This window comes from Scleropages formosus, chromosome 23, assembly GCF_900964775.1.
Source record: "Scleropages formosus chromosome 23, fSclFor1.1, whole genome shotgun sequence".
NCBI classification, from domain to species: domain Eukaryota; kingdom Metazoa; phylum Chordata; class Actinopteri; order Osteoglossiformes; family Osteoglossidae; genus Scleropages; species Scleropages formosus.
The window spans coordinates 15303800-15321689 of record NC_041828.1 but is presented as its reverse complement, the minus strand read 5'-3'; the positions used below and the strand labels follow the sequence as shown (position 1 = coordinate 15321689).

Below are 17890 nucleotides of genomic sequence, written 5' to 3'. Positions count from 1 at the left end.
GAAGTATTAAAGTTTTCTTTAAAAAAAAAAAAAAAAAATCTGGCTTAAATATTTTTTTCCCCCTCCTCTTTGTGCTTCCTTAGTTCGATTTTCACATTTTACACTAGTTATTAAAGAGCTGATTTGTGTGTGCAGATGAATGAGTCGAGACCACAGTGCAGGACACATCGTAGTCACCATTAAACTGCCCACCCCTGTACCGCGGTAGAATATCTCGAAGCCCTGGTGTGTTTGTCTGGGTTGCTAGGCTGCTGGTGAGATTTTGTTTTACCACATCGTGAAGCTCTTGCTTCTTGGACGCCTGTAGCACGTGTGCTTGCGGTTTGCTGGAGGGACACGGGACACCGTCCACACGGACCTGTGTTCTGGGACAGGTTCTGTGCATCGCTGCCCTGGGGGGGTTCAGGGGTGTTATGGTGTTCAACCTTTTCTCACAGGCAGCTGAAAATCTGCACCTCTGTCACCATCAATGGCCACTTGTCCCTGGTTCTGCTTAGCTTTCCATTTGTTTTGTGTCCCATTGGGGGTGTGGGGTGACGACCCCCCCCACGTGGGCCCTGCTTTTGGGGCATTGACTCTGTGTCCATTAAGCCCTCAAATGAAAGGGGTTTCAGCTCTGCTGCTTTTGCCCATAGGAGGACAGAAGTGCTTTTGTGTCCTGAGTGTCGCTGACCTTGGATACGGTAACGTTATTGCTGTCCTACATTTGTGAGGAGCAGAACGGCGGTGCCGATGCAGCGAAGTCGTAGAGAAACCTTGTTTCAGCAGTTTGTGTTCCGGTGTCCTTTTGATTTACACCGAGATGCATCGCACAGTGGCGCTACTGTTTCTGCTGTCTCTGTCCAAAACCCTCAAGACACCACATTGCAGGCTGTACACAATTACCCCATAGAGTGAAACCATAGACAATAACCCCATTACCGCATTCTGAATGTTGGGGTCTGTGCTTGTTTCCTGTGCGCAGTCATTACTGCAAGATCTGACCTCTCCCCCCCACCTTTAGATGTCTTAGGTGGTAAGGTCTTAGGACTCAAGTTTTTCAAGATCATCTTAATGGTGAAACAGCAGGTAGTGCTGGTGTTTCACTCCTCCTGGGCTGTGGGTTTGGACATGGGTTCGAATCCAGCTCAGTCTGTGGAGTTTCCTTGTTTGTGTTGCTTTCCTGTATGTGCTCTGGTTTCCTTCCACAGTCCAAAGACATGTGTATGTGTGGACTGGGTGTACCCTGCATCAAGACCGATGCTTCCAGGTAGGCTCTGGACCACTATGACTCTGGCTTGAACAAGCCATTATTGATGATGGGTGTATTTAATTTTCTGGTGGAACACTGTTCACTGCCCTCACAGCACTGTACTCTATGGTCTGTCTCAGTGACATTTATGCATTTTAACACTTGGGTCTGGTGACGGAGAGAGGATGTTTCTTCGTGGTCACGTCTCACATCCTTTGGACTGGGCCTCATTCTGCTTTCACTGGAGGTCCCATTTTTGGGACGATCTTGTGTTAAAAGGGGTCAATGGCGAGGGTGCGGTTCTGGGCCGCTCTGGTTCTGTTGCCCGTTGTCTATGTGAGTTGGGTTTGACGCCCTCTGAAGCCCTTTCCCTGAGCTCAGGAGTCGCAGATTTTGTGTTCAGTGGAATTTACTGCAGTGAAAAGTGTAAAGCAAAGCAGACCCCGTGGTGGGGCTACCGGGGATGCGAGGGCCCCACGGGTCCCGGGAGGGGGAACGGCACATCTTCAAAGCAATGTTTTTTTTTTTTTTTTTTTTTTTTTTTTTTTTTTAAACCACTTATTCCTTGAACGGTCAGGACCTGCTGGACAAAATCACAGTGAAACGCCTGTTTTATATGGTGATGAAGTGTTTTTCTAATTTCTTTCAGTAGCTCACCAGTTTTCTTATGGGGCGAGAAATCGGTGCCAAAAGGAGGAGATCCCTAGAAGTGATGGCCATTGCAGTTCTTCAGCACTTTTTCGCTAGAACACAACACAGGATGCCTTTCACACCCCCTACCCCGCCAACCCCCAACCCACTGGACAGTTGGCGTGTTTGAAGTGCAGAGTTTTGGGCGCAGTGAAACGAGTGGGGCTGTCAGTACGCAGAACGTGCGTGTGACACCGGGCCGGATGCCCCTCCACGACCTGTCCTACTTGTTCAGGTGATCAAGGCTGCTGTAGGAGCCGCCTGCGTGTTCGCAGACTTCAACCCTTCGTCGCAGGACGGCTCCTCCCGATCTGTCAGATAGTTATGTAATGTCTGAAGGGTATGTGATCTGTCTGCAGCCTTATCGCTCCTCACGAAACTAGGGTATTGATTATCGCCGTGGGCCAGTGCGGCGTGCTGGAGGGGTGAAAGGTCAGCCTGTTAGATGCCCATATAATCCTTCCTGCCCTGTTCACACCGGAGGAGACTGGAGCTGAGCTCAGGCGCAGAGGTGCGGCATCTTTCATTAACAGTGAATTTTACAACGGCCGTCCAAGCGCCCGCATGCCTCGGGGTCACTTTCCACAAGCAATGCTTCGAAGTGCATTCAGCGCATTAATCCTCCATCGTCATTGCGCTGGAGGTGTCTTTATGCGAATAAATGCTACAGGAGTCTAGTGGGTGAAACGGCAGCACTGAGCGAAGGTGTCGTTTGCAAAGGGGGAAACCGGAGCGCTTGAGAAAACGGCTTTTTTGTCCCGCATCGCTTTCTGAAATTACTGCCCTGCAAGAAGATTGTGAGGCCTAAACTCTATCAACGTCCGCCAACTTGTGACAGCAAGCAACAGCGAGTGATCAAACCGTAATTCCACAGAAAATGTAGTATAAATAACCATAATCATAAATTAAATATGAATATTTAAAATAAACCTTTAAACATAATTAACATAGGAGATAATGATCTTTATACAGGTGCTGTATACATGTTCTCAACACTGTAAAAAGGATGCATGAATCAATGATTTAATCGATATGGAATCAATATTACATCTCTTATTACAGTGACCACAAAAGGAGCATTTAGACAGAAATGAATTTTAAACTGCAGCGGCTGATTTTTGTGCTATGGTGAAAATTACAAAATGTTTAGAGGGGAGGAAGAGTGCTCTGTGTGTGTGTGTGTGTGTGTGTGTGTGTGTGTGTGTGTGTGTGTGTGTGTGTGTGTGAGAACACACTTTATGTTACGACCACAATGATAGATTACAGAATGAGCCTCTGCCTTTTCAACAGAAACAGCCCATGTCCTCATTCTGAGAGTATAAAGAGTTCCATAATAATGTACTTGGATACACCTGATGTATTTATTCAAACTTTGCAATAGTGAAAAAAGGGGGGGGGGGGATGCACTGTAAAGCAATCACTGCCTTTAGAGCAAAGATGTAAACAAGGTGGTGGGAACATGTAACAGCAAGGGGGACCATTGCTGGTGTTTTTCAGGTGGCCCCAGCCCACAGGTGACCAGCTGTCAGTCCCAGACTGTCCAGTAGGAGTCGCTCTCGCTCACACACCTCATCAGTCTGTCAAAGGGTCAAAGATGAAAATATGTAAATATGAAAATGAAAAGAGGGTAAAGGTTGCAATCTGGGTGTCAGATGAAGGTTTTGTTTCGTCTCCAGGCCACGTGAAACAACTTTTTTTTTTTTTTTAAAACGCATCTATTTTCGGACAAAAGCGGAAGCAGGACAAGTCACTCGTGGTGATGATACGTTGTCGCTCCAGAAAAAGGTTTTGAAGTCTGTTAGAAGCTAGAAGCCTTACAGCCGAACGCCCCTCCACGGAAGTGTATGGGTTTTGTGCGCTCACACACAGCCCACACAGCTGACAGCACATCCTCAAGGAGACACAAAATTTGCTTTGTTTTCTTTCCCTTCCTCTTTATCTCTCCGTCTAGATTTGTCCCGATGCACCTGATGCTGGAAAAGGCGCTGCTTAGGAGCACATGTGTTTCCAGGGGAGCAGCGACACATTGGAGCGCATTGGGTCCTCACCCGTTTTCCTTGGGCCCCTGATACACCTTCTGTCAAATTCAGACATAACATCCAGAAAGGACTTAAGTGCCAAATGTCCACAGCGACTCAGACTTGATGCAAGTCTGTCTTGAGTTTGGTCTTCTTCACATGATCTGGCTCATGTTCTCCTGCTATTTCCTTTGACTTTACTACCCCTGGTGGCCACTTTTGGTACTGCAACACCTGCTCTTTTTTTACACTGATCCTCAGCCCAGCTGGCATCATAAGTGTATTTCTAAGTTTAAGCCAGTACTGTTGTTTAAAATCACTACTTTAAAATGTCAGGGGAAAAAAAAGAACATTCTTCCCTGCAGTTTCAAATCCAGTACCGATTAACTGATCCCGACAATGTGCAATATTCACCAAGTTTCTACTTTCAGCTTTGTTTATTGTCTCCACTTTGGTTTCCAGGGCAACAGGATGTTTGCTCCTTCTGCACTAGTGAGTATCATCAACAGTGACAAACATCACACTGTTAGCACTAGAATTTTTTAAAATTTTTCTAGTTTACTGGTGTTTTACTGGCAGCTGTCAGCTTAGCGGGTAAACGCAGGCTGTGTTCACTCCACTAAAGGGGGAACGCTAAGAAAAAAAGAAACGTGAAGAAATTATGCAATTTTTTGGATAAAATGTCTTTGAAATTTTGTAACTTGACCTTTCGTAGCCTGAGGAGCAAGTGTATTGCGAACAAATTGATGCAAATACAAGTAAGAAATCTTTTCGCATGGAATCTTAGGGACTGATATAAACTCGATAAAAATGGAAAAGTTGTATAAAATTCTTAAGTAAAAGCCAACTTTAGAAACTTGAACACACTTTAATCAACAGTTCATATGATCAAATTCCCCAAAACTTTTCCCCCAGAACTTTTTGTAGAGAGATACCAGCCGCGATGACTGTATTGAAGCTGAAAATGTAACCCTAAACTTATATCAAACAAAGCAACAGATATATGTATATCCTGTTTGCTGATAAAATCACTTTTTTTAAAGGCAAGTCCAACTGAAGCTACTCCAATTGTGCACAATTACACAGTGAGGTGAGCATGAAATTCTTATGAATTCTTTACGCCATACAATCATGCATTATGTGACCAACAGGACCAAACAGGATCATTCTTTAAGTGGTCTTTAAATCCACAGTTCAGACCTCCTCCACATCAGTCACAAAGCGTTGGACCCTCTCACATCACCCCTCACATGTAGGATGAGAAGCAACCTGAGCTAATGATAAGGCCTGATGTATAGCCTCACTGCATCTATCTATCTATCTATGTGCACTAATGTAATATAATGTAATAGGTAATATGAAATGTCAGTTTTCACACAGTATAACTGCACATAAGTTTATATATTGCTTTTTCCTGAAAAACTTAGCAATGCATATACTTCTGCAAACTTTATAAATATGCCCTAAGTTTGTGCATGTGTATGTGTGCAGCTGCCATGGGTGTACGTGTACTTGCATGTATCACTCAGACAGTGCTGAGTGTGTCGCTGCTCCTGCTGCTGCTGTTGCTGCCACTCCACACTCCAAATAAAGGCAGGGGGCCCTGGGAGCTCCCCTCCCCTCCCCTCCCCCCATCCAGCGCACACTATAAATATGCTTGGCGCCCTGAGGTTCGGGTTTGGTGGCTGGGGATCAGGCCTGGTGCTTGTCGCAGCTTCGCTTACGTCCGTGTTTCTATCAGGGCCGTCGCCATGCCAAGGGTGGACGCGGACCTCAAGCTCGACTTCAAAGATGTCCTCTTCAGACCCAAGAGGAGCAGCCTGAAGAGCAGATCTGAGGTACGACGGCAGCAATGGCCTCTCCGCACCGCTCTCGCGGGATGTGTGACCTCTTGTGTGTCCGTTTGTCCTCTAACGCGTTCACCGGCACGTGACATTGGTGGCAGAAGTGGGATTTAACAATGAGCGGCACTGTTGACGATCAGGATGAGGGTACTGGTTAGTGCAGTGGATGTGAGACAGTGACCAGTGTGGGGAGGAAGAAGAGTGATGCCTGTGAGTGCTGAAGGACGCCTCTATCTGACCTGCTGTCTCAGAGATCTGAGTTCACCGAGTTCCAACAGCACGGGTTCCACCTTAGCACCGCCGCAGCGGCGTGGACACCGTGTCCTCTGTGAACGGTACGAGACTCACTTTGCGGAGGTGTGTTTAAAAATAGTCCTGAGATACACTCCATTCCTCCCCGCCACGCAGCGCTCGCTCTCTCTCTCTCTCTCTCCCCCTCTCTCTCTTAATTTTGGTTTCACATTAGTACGCAGTTTTATGCAAAAGATTATTTATTTTAAAAACTAATCATATAATGACAATATACATACATTAGAAAGTTACACAAATAGTTAAAAAACTCCAACAAGCACACACCTCAACTAGTAACAGAACAATACGTGTGTGTGTGTGTGTGTGTGTGTGTGTGTGTGTGTGTGTTGGTACAGTTATGGCTGGTGCACAGTGCTGTGCTGCCAGTTATCACTGCGGATAATTTTTTAACTTTAACACATTTTTTTTTTTCCCAAAGCAGTTTAAAATATTAACTTACTTTAAATGATTAACCCATTTATACAACTGGTTATTTTTAACGTGTCAATTCACGGTAAGTACCTTGCTCACGGGTTCTACAGCAGGAGGCAGGATTCGAACCAGGGCGCAAGTGCAAGGCAGTAGCTGTAACCGCTTCGCCACCTGCTAACAATTAAAATAAAATAAAATAAAATATTCCAGAAATCCTGCGGACTATTTCACTGACGGTGGAGGAATCCACAGTGCGTACAGTAGACTCCCGTGCTCATGGAGCTTTAGTGGTTATAGCACTTACCATACAAATAAATTGTAATACTATTTCTAGTCTTAGACTTTCGTACTATATTTATCCCACTTAATGTGAACATTGTTTGTATCACTGTATTACCTCTAAAATCTGAATTCCAAAACACCTGTAATAATAATAATAATAATGAAGATTATTGTAATCATTTAAGGCTTTGAAGAGCCCTCTTCAGGGTAAGTTGTTTTTGGTTGGCAGTTGTAGGAGTAACTGCTTAGCACTTGTCTTTTATTGTGACGCCACAAATTCATTGTGGATTGTTTATGATCTCCCAGCCAGGTGTGCTTACAGCCCTTTCTGGGGCACAGCGGGGGGGCAGCAGGCCTGTCACTCAGGCTCGAGTGCCCCGCGTTGAAGCGTGTGCCCGTATTCTGCAGGAGTGACTCAGCGTCACCCTCCTCCCTCCACAGGTGGACCTGCAGAGAACCTTCACCTTCCGCAACTCCAAGCAGACGTACCAGGGCATCCCTGTCATCGCAGCCAACATGGACACCACGGGCACCTTCGAGATGGCGCGGGCGCTGAGCAAAGTGAGCGGCGTGGAACGCACCCAGCCTTTAGTTTCAGGGCGATACGGAGGCACTAAATGAATGCTGTAGCTGGCGTTGGGGGTGTTGAGAAAAGCTGAAATGGTCCCGGGATGAATCGCCTGCATAAAATTGCTCTCGCTTTTGGTGTTCAACATTAAGGAATGATGACTTGGACCAACAGGTGAGACCAAAGAACGCTGAGAACAGCTCTGTATTGCTGCTACAAAAGAAAGACCAAACCTGAGCTCACAAATCACTTTGAAAGGGAGTAACAAAATGAGGTGCGATGGACAGATGGGAGCTGGACCCGGTCTTCATAGTACAGACACCATTTCCTTCCGGTTACTCCGAATAAAAACGCGACCAAGCGCTTCATTTTACACACCGTTTGTTCATCATTACCTGGTGTATGAGCTACGGTATCATCTGTAACAGATCACATGTAGTCGTACGCAAGTTAAAGCGCAGCAGCAGAAATACAATCTTGTAGGATCAGATGGAACAAGAAGTCAATCCAGCCTACCCTGCAATACCAGTTTTGTTTGTGTATTTGGTTGGTGTATTGCATTATCACCACCGCCGGCTGCTCAAAAACGTTCTGTTTTTCCCTTCCCTAAGAGAAATAGCCGTCTTTAAGGCGAAAGAGGAGCTCACTGTGCTTTCCGTGTCCCCGTGTCTCCATCAGCACACGCTCTTCACCACCATCCACAAGCACTACTCCCTGGACGAGTGGAAGAAGTTTGCAGCCGAGTCTCCGGAGTGTTTGGAGGTGGGACTCTCCGGGTTCTTGCCAGTATCATAAAGGTGACCTGGCCATGTTCGGTCCAACCTCTTACAACCTCTCAACCTCTTAATAGCATACCAGTTAGGGAAAGTGAATCTAAAAGGTAAAGGTAAGTGCCGTCACATCAAATTGGGCTCATCGTGACCGTTCGTGTGGTCTTCGTGGTAAACGAGTCTATGGAAACATGGTGAACGTTGCTTTCCTCTGCACACGTCTTTGGACTGTGAGTGCAGGGAGAACACACAAACCGGGCACAGACTGAGCCAGATTCGAACCCACCATGCACCACGCTGCTTTTGTGTCTCTGTTAATGACCCGCAAGCAAAGAGTCACAACTGATTTGGGAAAGTGCTAACCAAAGAAGTAATGCAGCACTAAAGGACACATATGCAGACCATGTGTGGTCAGATCACGAGGGTAAACATTGTTCCCACTGATGTCACTCTGCTGCCAATCAGGAGATGTGTCCTTCCATGTAATCAGTGTGCTCCAGTCATATTGCATATTATATGAAATGTAATGGACTGCAGTCCTGTCCAGGTTGTACTTGCCTCATGCCCTTTGCCTCCAGGATAGGCCCCAGACCACCGCAAACCTGTACTGAAAGAGCAGTTATTGATGACGGACAGATGGACGGCATCTATTGCATTATCAAGTTGATCAGTGCACTTCTGTAAGACTTGAGTGTCCTGGTCAGCTGTGAAACCGCAGGACACACTGATCCCCCAATGTGGCACATGATCACACAGCTCCATCTGTTATTACGTGGTCCTGTCCTTCAGCATGTAGCCGCCAGCTCGGGCAGTGGCCAGGCCGACCTGGAGAAGCTGTCCAGCATCCTGGCGGAGATCCCGCTCATCAAGTACATCTGCCTGGATGTAGCCAACGGCTACTCTGAGCACTTTGTGGAATTCGTCCGAACCGTGCGGGAGAAGTTCCCCAACCACACCATCATGGTGAGTCCATCTGGGTTTTCGGAGTCATGGTGATGGCCATAAGGTGGACCAGATATGTGTTGTTTTCAAACGATTCAATTAATGCTACAGCTCAAAAAATTTTTTTCTCACTCCCCTCCTACAATGCTGTGTGCCTTGGATCTGGCAGGCTGGCAATGTGGTGACTGGGGAGATGGTGGAGGAGCTTATTCTCACTGGTGCTGACATCATCAAAGTGGGCATCGGCCCAGGTGGGTGGTCTACACTGTTCTTGTGTTGATTGTAGCAATCATACCATGGACTGGCCAAACAGCACAGACTATAACTGAACTCCTTTATCTTGTTTTATGAACATCCCAGCTCGGATTTTCAAAGGTACAAACACTTGCCAGCTTATTTATTTATTTGTTGCAATACCAGTACCCTGCATTTCCACTGGCCGCCTTTAGATGGCAGCAAAATGCACTCGGAGGGGGAAAGAGGGTGAAAAGCAGGGTGAAGGGGTGTAAGATCAATGTCATGCACCATATTTCACTATTTCACTAAGCTAGTAAATGTACCTACTATATTTAGCATGTTCAGCTATTATAGCTAAAGCTGAGAATTTTTCAGAAACAACCCAGTGAATAAATAGATCTATGGGCCTATTGTGCATTTTTAATCACAAACGGAAGGCACTGACAAACGTTTTTGTGATGGCAGGACTTTTTTTTTTTTTTTTTAAAAAACCTTTAACTGTTTTTATTTATTACTATGTCCAGCTCACTCGCCTTTCTGTGCTCCACGCTCTTGCTCCTGTGGCACAGAAGGAACCCGTGAAGAAGCACAGCAATGTCTCACATGTACAAAGCACAGCACACCACGCCGAAAAGGACGATGATGAACGTTACGTATTCTTTATTTTCAGTCACTTTAAAGTTGACTTAACTTTAATATCGCTTCGTGTTAATAAAAAATAAATCGAGATCCAGTCCACGGCACTCCTTACGTCACGCGTCACGCCTTGTGTGTACGGTACGGAGGAACACCGAGACCCCGGTTCCTATGAAATAAGAATAGACTTGCAGCAAATTTCTAATACCTTATACCTTTATATGTTTGTTTTTAGAGAATGTAACTCATGAATAAACGGAGGGACTGAGCTGTATTATTGATCATGATTTATGAGCAATGATGAATTACAAACAGACTTCCGGGCCCATTTGCGTTCATACGCTGAGGTACAAGTGCATCTATAACATGTCAGACAGAAGCACTGGTCAGGTTATTAGACAGAAAAAAAAAATCAAAGATGGGAACTATAGCTGCCTGAGGCTACAGCTCTAAACATTCAGCAATATGGTCAAATAATGTAGGGCAGAGACACTGGAAGTAAACAAATAATCCTATTTAAACTATTTTATAAGAGCAAACAAATAGTATCTATCCATCTCCTGCCAGAAAAAAATTACATTTGATGAGCAATGTTGAGATAATTTCTGGAATGCCTGCACCCCCATTTGAAACTTCAGCTAATGAGATAGTGAGAGCTCCTGCTTTGGGATCTGAGGGTTGATGGTTCGAAGATCACGTATTGCTGTAGTACCCTTGAGCAAGGTACTTACCCTGAATTGCTCCAGTAAAAAAAAAAAAAAAAAAAAAGTCATAACATTGTAAGTTGCTTTGGAGAAAAGCATCAGCTGAATTATGTATATTTATCCGACACTTTTCTCCAAAGTGACTTACAGTGTTAACGTTATGACTATTTACCCATTTGTACAGGTGAGTCATTTTGTTTTACTGGAGCTATTTGGGTTAGTACCTTGTAGTGCTACAACAAGAGGTGAGATTCAAACCTGCGACCTTTGGGTCCAAAGGCTGCCGTTCTAACCATGATGCTATCAACTGTTGTAAATGTAGATTAAATGTAGTGTTGCTTCATGAACCCTGTGAATTACTGTAACTTTTCACCCTTTTACTGCTTTATGTATGTGACATAGTAGTTTCTCAGTATACTGTTTCTATCGTAATGCTGCTGTGACCCAGGTATAGAAATAGTACGACACCTCAGTGCTGCCCTGACAGTAAGGGAGCTCATACACTGTCCAGGTGATCCAGGCTCTTGACACACCTCCGCAGGTTCCGTGTGCACCACCCGTATCAAGACGGGTGTGGGCTATCCTCAGCTCAGTGCCGTCATCGAGTGCGCCGACTCTGCCCACGGCCTCAAAGGACACATCATATCTGTGAGTTCACACCGAGGCCCCTTCCTCTCTGCTTGGCAGAGGTCATGGAGAAAAGCATGTGCACGCATGCACAGTCTGAAGCCGCTTGTCCCATGGAGTGGGGGTCGCGGCAAGCCGGAGCGTAGCCTGGCAACGCAGGGCGTAGGGCTGGAGAGGGAGGGGACACATTCAGGACAGGATGCCAGTCTGTCACAGGGCACCCCAAGCAGGGCGTGAACCCCAGACCTACCAGAAAGCAGGACCCAGTCAAGCCCACTGCTCTGTGTGTGTGTGTGTGTGTGTGTGTGTGTGTGTGTGTGTGTGTGTGTGTGTGTGTGTGTGTGTGTGTGTGTGTGTGTGTGTGGACCTGATTCTTTTCTTCAAAGTAAAGTAGCTTAGAATGTTAAGCTATCTACTTACAATGATTTATCCCTTTATATAGCTGGGTAGTTTTTACTGGAGCAATTTAGGATAAGTACATTGCTCAAGGGTACTATAGCAGGAGTAGGATCTGAACCTGGCACCCTCAAGTCCAAAGGCAGTAACCTCAACCACCACAGTACCTGTTGCCCCAGCCATACTAAATATCAGCTATCATGTAACTTAAAATAATTCTAGTTGTACTCTGCTTATGTTTTACTTGAAAGAATCATCCCTTGGAGAGGGTGTAGTGGCACAGCAGGGTTGGCCAGTGCCTGCGATGCAGTCGCTCTGGGGGTCAAGCCCCCCCCCCCTCGGGGTGTCCCTCCATCCCATGCCACAACAGAGTGTGCTGTAAGCCTGCCTGGGACAAGCAATCAGTCAGCCTTCCTTAAGTATGCAACAAAGGAAAAATTGAGCTTGTTTCTGAAACAAAACAGGAAACACTTTTTTTTTTTTTTTTTAAAAAAAAAGCAGCTTACAACAATCTACTCACTTATACAGCTAAGTAATTTTACTGGAGCAGTTTAGGGTAAGTACCTTGCTCAACAGTACTACAGCTGAAGGTAAGATTTGAACCTGCAACCTTTGGATCCAAAGGCAGCACTTCTAACCACTACACCAGCAGTTGGCCCTGTAAACAGCCCAATTACTGTCAAAGAAAAGGGCCACTTGTACCCTAGTTTTTTTTTTTTTAGTTTTCACTTTTTCCAATGAAGGGAGCTGGTGCTCTGGGGTAAAAATGCAGTGTATCTAACCTCTCCATTGTACCTACAGCTGATCTTCTGCTCTGCTTGTTTTCAGGACGGAGGGTGCAGCTGTCCGGGGGATGTGGCTAAAGCTTTTGGTAAGTGTTCCAGAAAAAAGAAAAAAAAAAAAAAAAGCTAGCATCTTAAAACCAGAAAGTTTTAGCACTGTTAATAAAGGAATTTATGGGATAAATTGTGATGTGCAAAGGCCAGGAATATTACTGTAGCAGTGGGACTAGAACAAACAACCTTCTGGTTAGCACTCTATGGCCGCACCTGCTGTGCCATCTGGCTATAAAAATACAGGTATAAGATGTACCAAGTGATACTGGGCACAGCTGTTCACTCTCAGGGCATGTGTCACCGCTGTGGTTTTGGAGTGAAAAGTGCAAAGCGGCAGCAGGGGGCACAGTGGTTTGAGCTCCCACCTTCTAAATTTATGCAGTAAAATACCCTGCTGTATAAAAGAGTAAAGTTGATCTGCCGAACGAGTAAAGGTATACGCAAGTTTATGGTGAGCGCAGCCCTCAGTGCGCTCTGGAGCCTGATGTGGCCGTGGCCGTGTCCGTAGGTGCGGGTGCTGACTTTGTGATGCTGGGTGGGATGCTGGCGGGACACGATCAGTGTGCTGGTGACACCATCGAGAGGAACGGCAAGAAGATGAAGCTCTTCTACGGCATGAGCTCGGAAACAGCAATGAAGAAGTATGTTGGAGGAGTGGCCGAGTACAGGTGAGAGACGCCACGTGGCGTCACAGGCCATAGACCTGTGGGGGGGGCTTCCCTCGACTGAGACAAGGGACTGCCCCCCCGGGACTGTTGGCAAAAACGAAGTGGACTCCTCATATGTCATGGGCTCAGCTCACGCTGTCCACCCCCTGTTCCAGGGCCTCGGAGGGCAGGACCGTGGAGATTCCCTACCGGGGGGATGTGGAGAACACGGTCCGGGACATCCTGGGGGGGCTGCGCTCCACCTGCACCTATGTGGGGGCTGCCAAGCTGAAGGAGTTGAGCCGCCGCACCACCTTCATCCGAGTCACGCAGCAGTCCAGCAACATGTTCAACTAATCTCACACACAAACACACACACAAACACACACACACACACACCTCCGGCTATCTGTGGGAAAAGGAGGGCAGACAGATGAAGGTCACATATAGACATGATCAATACTAGATACTTTTCAGAGGCTGATGGTCCACAGATGCTTCCCTTCAACCACATTACTGGCTGGTAATATCCGAGGCATCATTTCTGATAGATTATGATCTGTTCTGTATTTAAATGCCATCAACATCACACAGTTGTGGTTGTGTGACTCAGGACATGTGACCAATGTGCTCATGTGAGATGGGACACAAGCACGGGGACAGGAACAAGGATTCTATTTCTCAGTGCTGTAGGGGGGGTGACTGGCAACAGCAGTGCATACTGGGTATTGATCTGTAGTAGGTAGAATGTGTGTAATAACTGTACTCTCTCCGTGTGTGTGTGTGTGTGTGTGTGTGTGTGTGTGTGTGTGTGTGTGTACGCACGCGTGCTGTGGCCAACAGACTGCTGTTTACCATCATTTAGCGAAGCTGAAACAATTTAGCTGTGTCTGTAAACAAAGGGGAAAACACAAACATGGAAACAGCTGACAGATGTTTGTACTGTAAATGAATTTAAACATGTGGTTACATACAGCTGCTTTTCAAGACTAACGGGAAAAACATTCAATCATTGCTAATAAATCACTGGAATTCAGCATGACTAGTTTTAAATGCTGGGAAAATATAATATGTATATAACTGGATAGTGTAACAGTATTATATAAGATTATAGTACCATACCAGCGTGTAAATGTACTACACATTCATTTTGTTTACAAGGACAGCAGGATGAGAGAAGTAACAAATGTAACATGTCATGTGGAGGAAAAACTTCTACATATTGGACATTGAGTCCTTTAAACAATGCATGTCTTTTTGTTTTTATAGTCATATTTATCAACATCAAAGGTGTATTTCATTTACTGTACCAGGGCTTACTTTGAAGCAGTATCAGGATTATGGATCACCACCCATAGCCATAAATATCTTGCCGCTTCTGGTAATAAAGATGCTGTTAATGAACCAAAATGAACAAACAAACCCTCAATGTAAGTATATTTGTCTGCAGCTCCACTTCAGTATTAGGGGTGTTCATGCGCTTTATAGTCATGACACGTCGCCCTTCACCCCACTGTCCAAGATCTGCTTTACCTCTAAAAGCAGGTATTTCACACACGAGGAGAAACATGACCCCGGATCTTCGAGAACATATTTAGCGTGGAAGAAACGACGGGTGAGTTGCACAGATCGGAAACCCACGCAGAAAAGTGCGTGCGAGTAACTGTCACGCTGGCTCAGTACACTGCATCTGAGTGAGGCGTTAAATATTAACAAGGGAGTCAGTCACAGCCCAAAGCACCTGACAGCTCCCTGGCCATAGGTTCAAATTTGGCTCAGTCTGTGTGAAGTTTGCAGGAGGTGCCTTCCACAGTCCAAAGACCTGTATCAGGGTAACCGGTTGGTCGAAATTGCCCTTAGTGAGTGTGAGCACAGTATGTGTGAGTGACGGAGTGTGTGTGACTGCCCTGCAATGGACTGGTACCCCAACCAGGGTGTGCCCTGCCTCCCGCAATGTATCCAGGATAGAGTCTGGACCTCCGCAGATCTTCGGAAGACAGGCGGCTAATGACAATGGAAAGAACAAACATGAACGCACTTACACAGCGTCTGCAATTGGCACTGTTATTTTATTAGTACGAGTATACTGAAACAATAAACTTGTACTGGTATACAGACAATTTATTTTTTTTAAACAAATTTGTTCACCACCTGAATCAAATATTGTTTTATTATTCATAATAATGAAATAATTTCTAACTAGAAAACCTGCAAGCACCATCAAAGAAAAGGACCATAAAATCCAATAAACAGACTTCAGTGTATCCTACAAATAGACACACCACAATTAGAAAATAGAATTTGAATTATTCAATTTTTTTTATATTTGTTTTTTTAAAAAAGCTAGTGCAAGTACAATATTTTACACAAATTACAGAGTTTGCACGCACATGGAAACAAAAAAAGTCCTTTTCACAATAAAAGCTCTCAGCTATGTCTGTATGCAATTTAATTGGTTTCTTTTTTATCTAATAAGGTGCAAATCATCCTTCCCACTTCCATGACCTCTTGCTACCGGCCGATTCGCGTCTCTCACTCTGTCCAGTGGTGAGCAGAGACGAGAAAGGGCCTCCATTTCTGTCCAATGGAAGACATAATCTCACTACGTGTGTGTGTGAGCAGCAGCGCGAGGCTACTGCAGTTTCTCCATTAGACTACAACCCTCGTATGAAATGATCATGGCTTCCTGTGTCATTAGAATACAATCTGTCATCCAAAGTACAAAAACAAAAAAGGGACAGAAAAGAAAACTGCAAAAATAGGCCAAAGAGACTGGAAATGCGTGCCGGACACCCCCACAACACCAGAGAAAACAGTTAAGACACATGATCAGCTCAAAGACAGGGGCATTAGGTGCCATTCCATTGCACTGTCACAAGGGGGTGTTACGGCGCTAATATCTGTCAGTAATAAAACTGGAAACATGGGTCAGTTTACATCCAAAGCATTTAATCTGAGAGTGGCAAAAATAGACACTTCTACGATAGTCCTATTTTAATTCAGAAACAACCATTTTCATCTTTGGGGTCATAAGACCGAACAACATTGTGGGTTGGAAAGACCCTGCATGATTACTGACAATAAACGCGTAAAACTGAAGGATGTTGGCCCATCTCTTACAGATATGTCTTTAGTTTTCCTAAAAAATTTCAAATAAAAAGATAAATATTGCCTTGTTTTTATACTCCTTGATTGCAGTTTGTAAGGGAAACGGGTACATAAATGAATTAGCGGTATAATCAGAGCTGGAAAACACTCAAGGCAAAAAAATATTGCAGAATTGCCATACGAGACAAGAATAATTAAAAAAAAAAACCTTTTATGATCTAAGCCAATTAAAATGGGTCTGAGGTCTCGATTTATGTCTCCACATTATATCAAATTTTAAAACTAGTATCAAACACCCTGTAGCAATTGTGTCTGCTTCTTATGGACCTGGCTGGGAGGGGGGAGGGGGAAAAAAAAAAAGTTTAGCAAAGAGAAACAGCATAGTAGCCTACTAATTTCCCACAGAGCTCAAAAGAGCAGTAAATCAGCGTTTACATGTGAGTGGTGTGTCACACACTGCATCGTCACCAGTGGGGATTTTTCATTGCACAGTCAGCACATGCATTGCTTCTGCTAGGGTGCACCTTATCCCATTTCCAGCACTTATACAATCTTAATAATAATAAGAATAATAATAATAAACCATACACAAATTGAAGAGCCCACCAAAAACAATTATGGTGAAAATAAACCAATCAGTAGGCATATGAAACATTGTCAGCCTGAGAGTGAGTTCTGGCAGTTTGCCTTAGTAATTGACAAGACGTCAACAACAGTCAAGTTGAACAGAGGAATCCTGATTTATCTGTGTTCTCTTTAAACTGGGTGCCAAATTCATTCCAAATGAAAAAAAGATGCTTTTGTTTTTTTGCAAATAATGAAGTTCGCACCAACATTCAAATTTAAATTTGTGCAATTGAAAAGCGAATAAGAAAAGAAAAAAGAAACAGGAAATTACCTGTCCTGCTCAGACAGGAGTGCTTTAAACAAGCCTTCAGCCACTCGTGAGAGTTCACACATCTGAAAAACAGGTCTGTCTGCTCCTATGAGGTCAGAGTGCTACAAAGAAACTAAAGTGGGAAAAAATAGATTCCTTCCTATCAGTTCAGTAATACGTCTGAAGCATCAATTATTGTTAATAGTAAAACTAAAACTCAAAATGACCAAGAGGGTAAGCCCGAGAGAAAAGGTATCCACTTTGCTTGAGTACAGGGGTGTGGCAGGACCACGGGGCACCTAGCTGACAGGGGGTCCCTCTGTACAGGCCACACCCCCTGTACAGGCCACACCTCAGGCTCACCTCTCTCTCTCTCTCTCTCTCTCTCTCTCTCTCTCTCTCTCGCTCATTCTCCTTCTCTCACAACTGAATGTTAGGTCTTGAAAAGACCTGGCCTTAAGAAATGAGGTCTTCCTCAGGTTCGAAAGTGCAGAAACAGTGTTTATCAAAGCTACTCTACAAACAATTAAAATGTGCATTTTGTTTTTCAACAACATGGTCCCCACTTCATGAGGTTTTTTTTTTTTTTTTTGTATCATTCTCCCTCGGTATGACATGGACTTGTGATGGGCGCCCACATGGAGAACTGGGAAAGGCGACCTTAGCAAATCGGGACAACTGCCCAGAAGTTCTCCATGTGCCGGCTTCTAGGTGTGCTAGTCGGGGAAAGTAGTTCTGATCGGGGCCAATTGAT

General features: G+C 44.9%; 2 protein-coding genes across 10 annotated transcripts in view; one reads left to right on the top strand and one right to left on the bottom strand.

Annotated features, from left to right (window-relative positions):
• Positions 1-5619: 5619 nt before the first annotated feature.
• Positions 5620-13536, top strand: gmpr (guanosine monophosphate reductase). Its single transcript, XM_018727190.2, has 9 exons — positions 5620-5777; positions 7230-7349; positions 8035-8118; positions 8916-9089; positions 9238-9319; positions 11187-11293; positions 12497-12539; positions 13013-13172; positions 13328-13536. The coding sequence occupies exons 1-9, from the start codon at positions 5691-5693 to the stop codon at positions 13506-13508; spliced, it is 1038 nt and encodes a 345-aa protein (XP_018582706.1). The 5' UTR covers positions 5620-5690; the 3' UTR covers positions 13509-13536.
• Positions 13529-17890, bottom strand: part of atxn1a (ataxin 1a) — an 80966-nt gene continuing 76604 nt past the window's right edge. For all 9 annotated transcript variants that reach the window (XM_018727178.2, XM_018727179.2, XM_018727182.2 and 6 more), the window contains one exon: positions 13529-13550. The gene's annotated coding sequence lies outside the window, so the exon portion shown is untranslated. The remainder of the gene's footprint in view (positions 13551-17890) is intronic.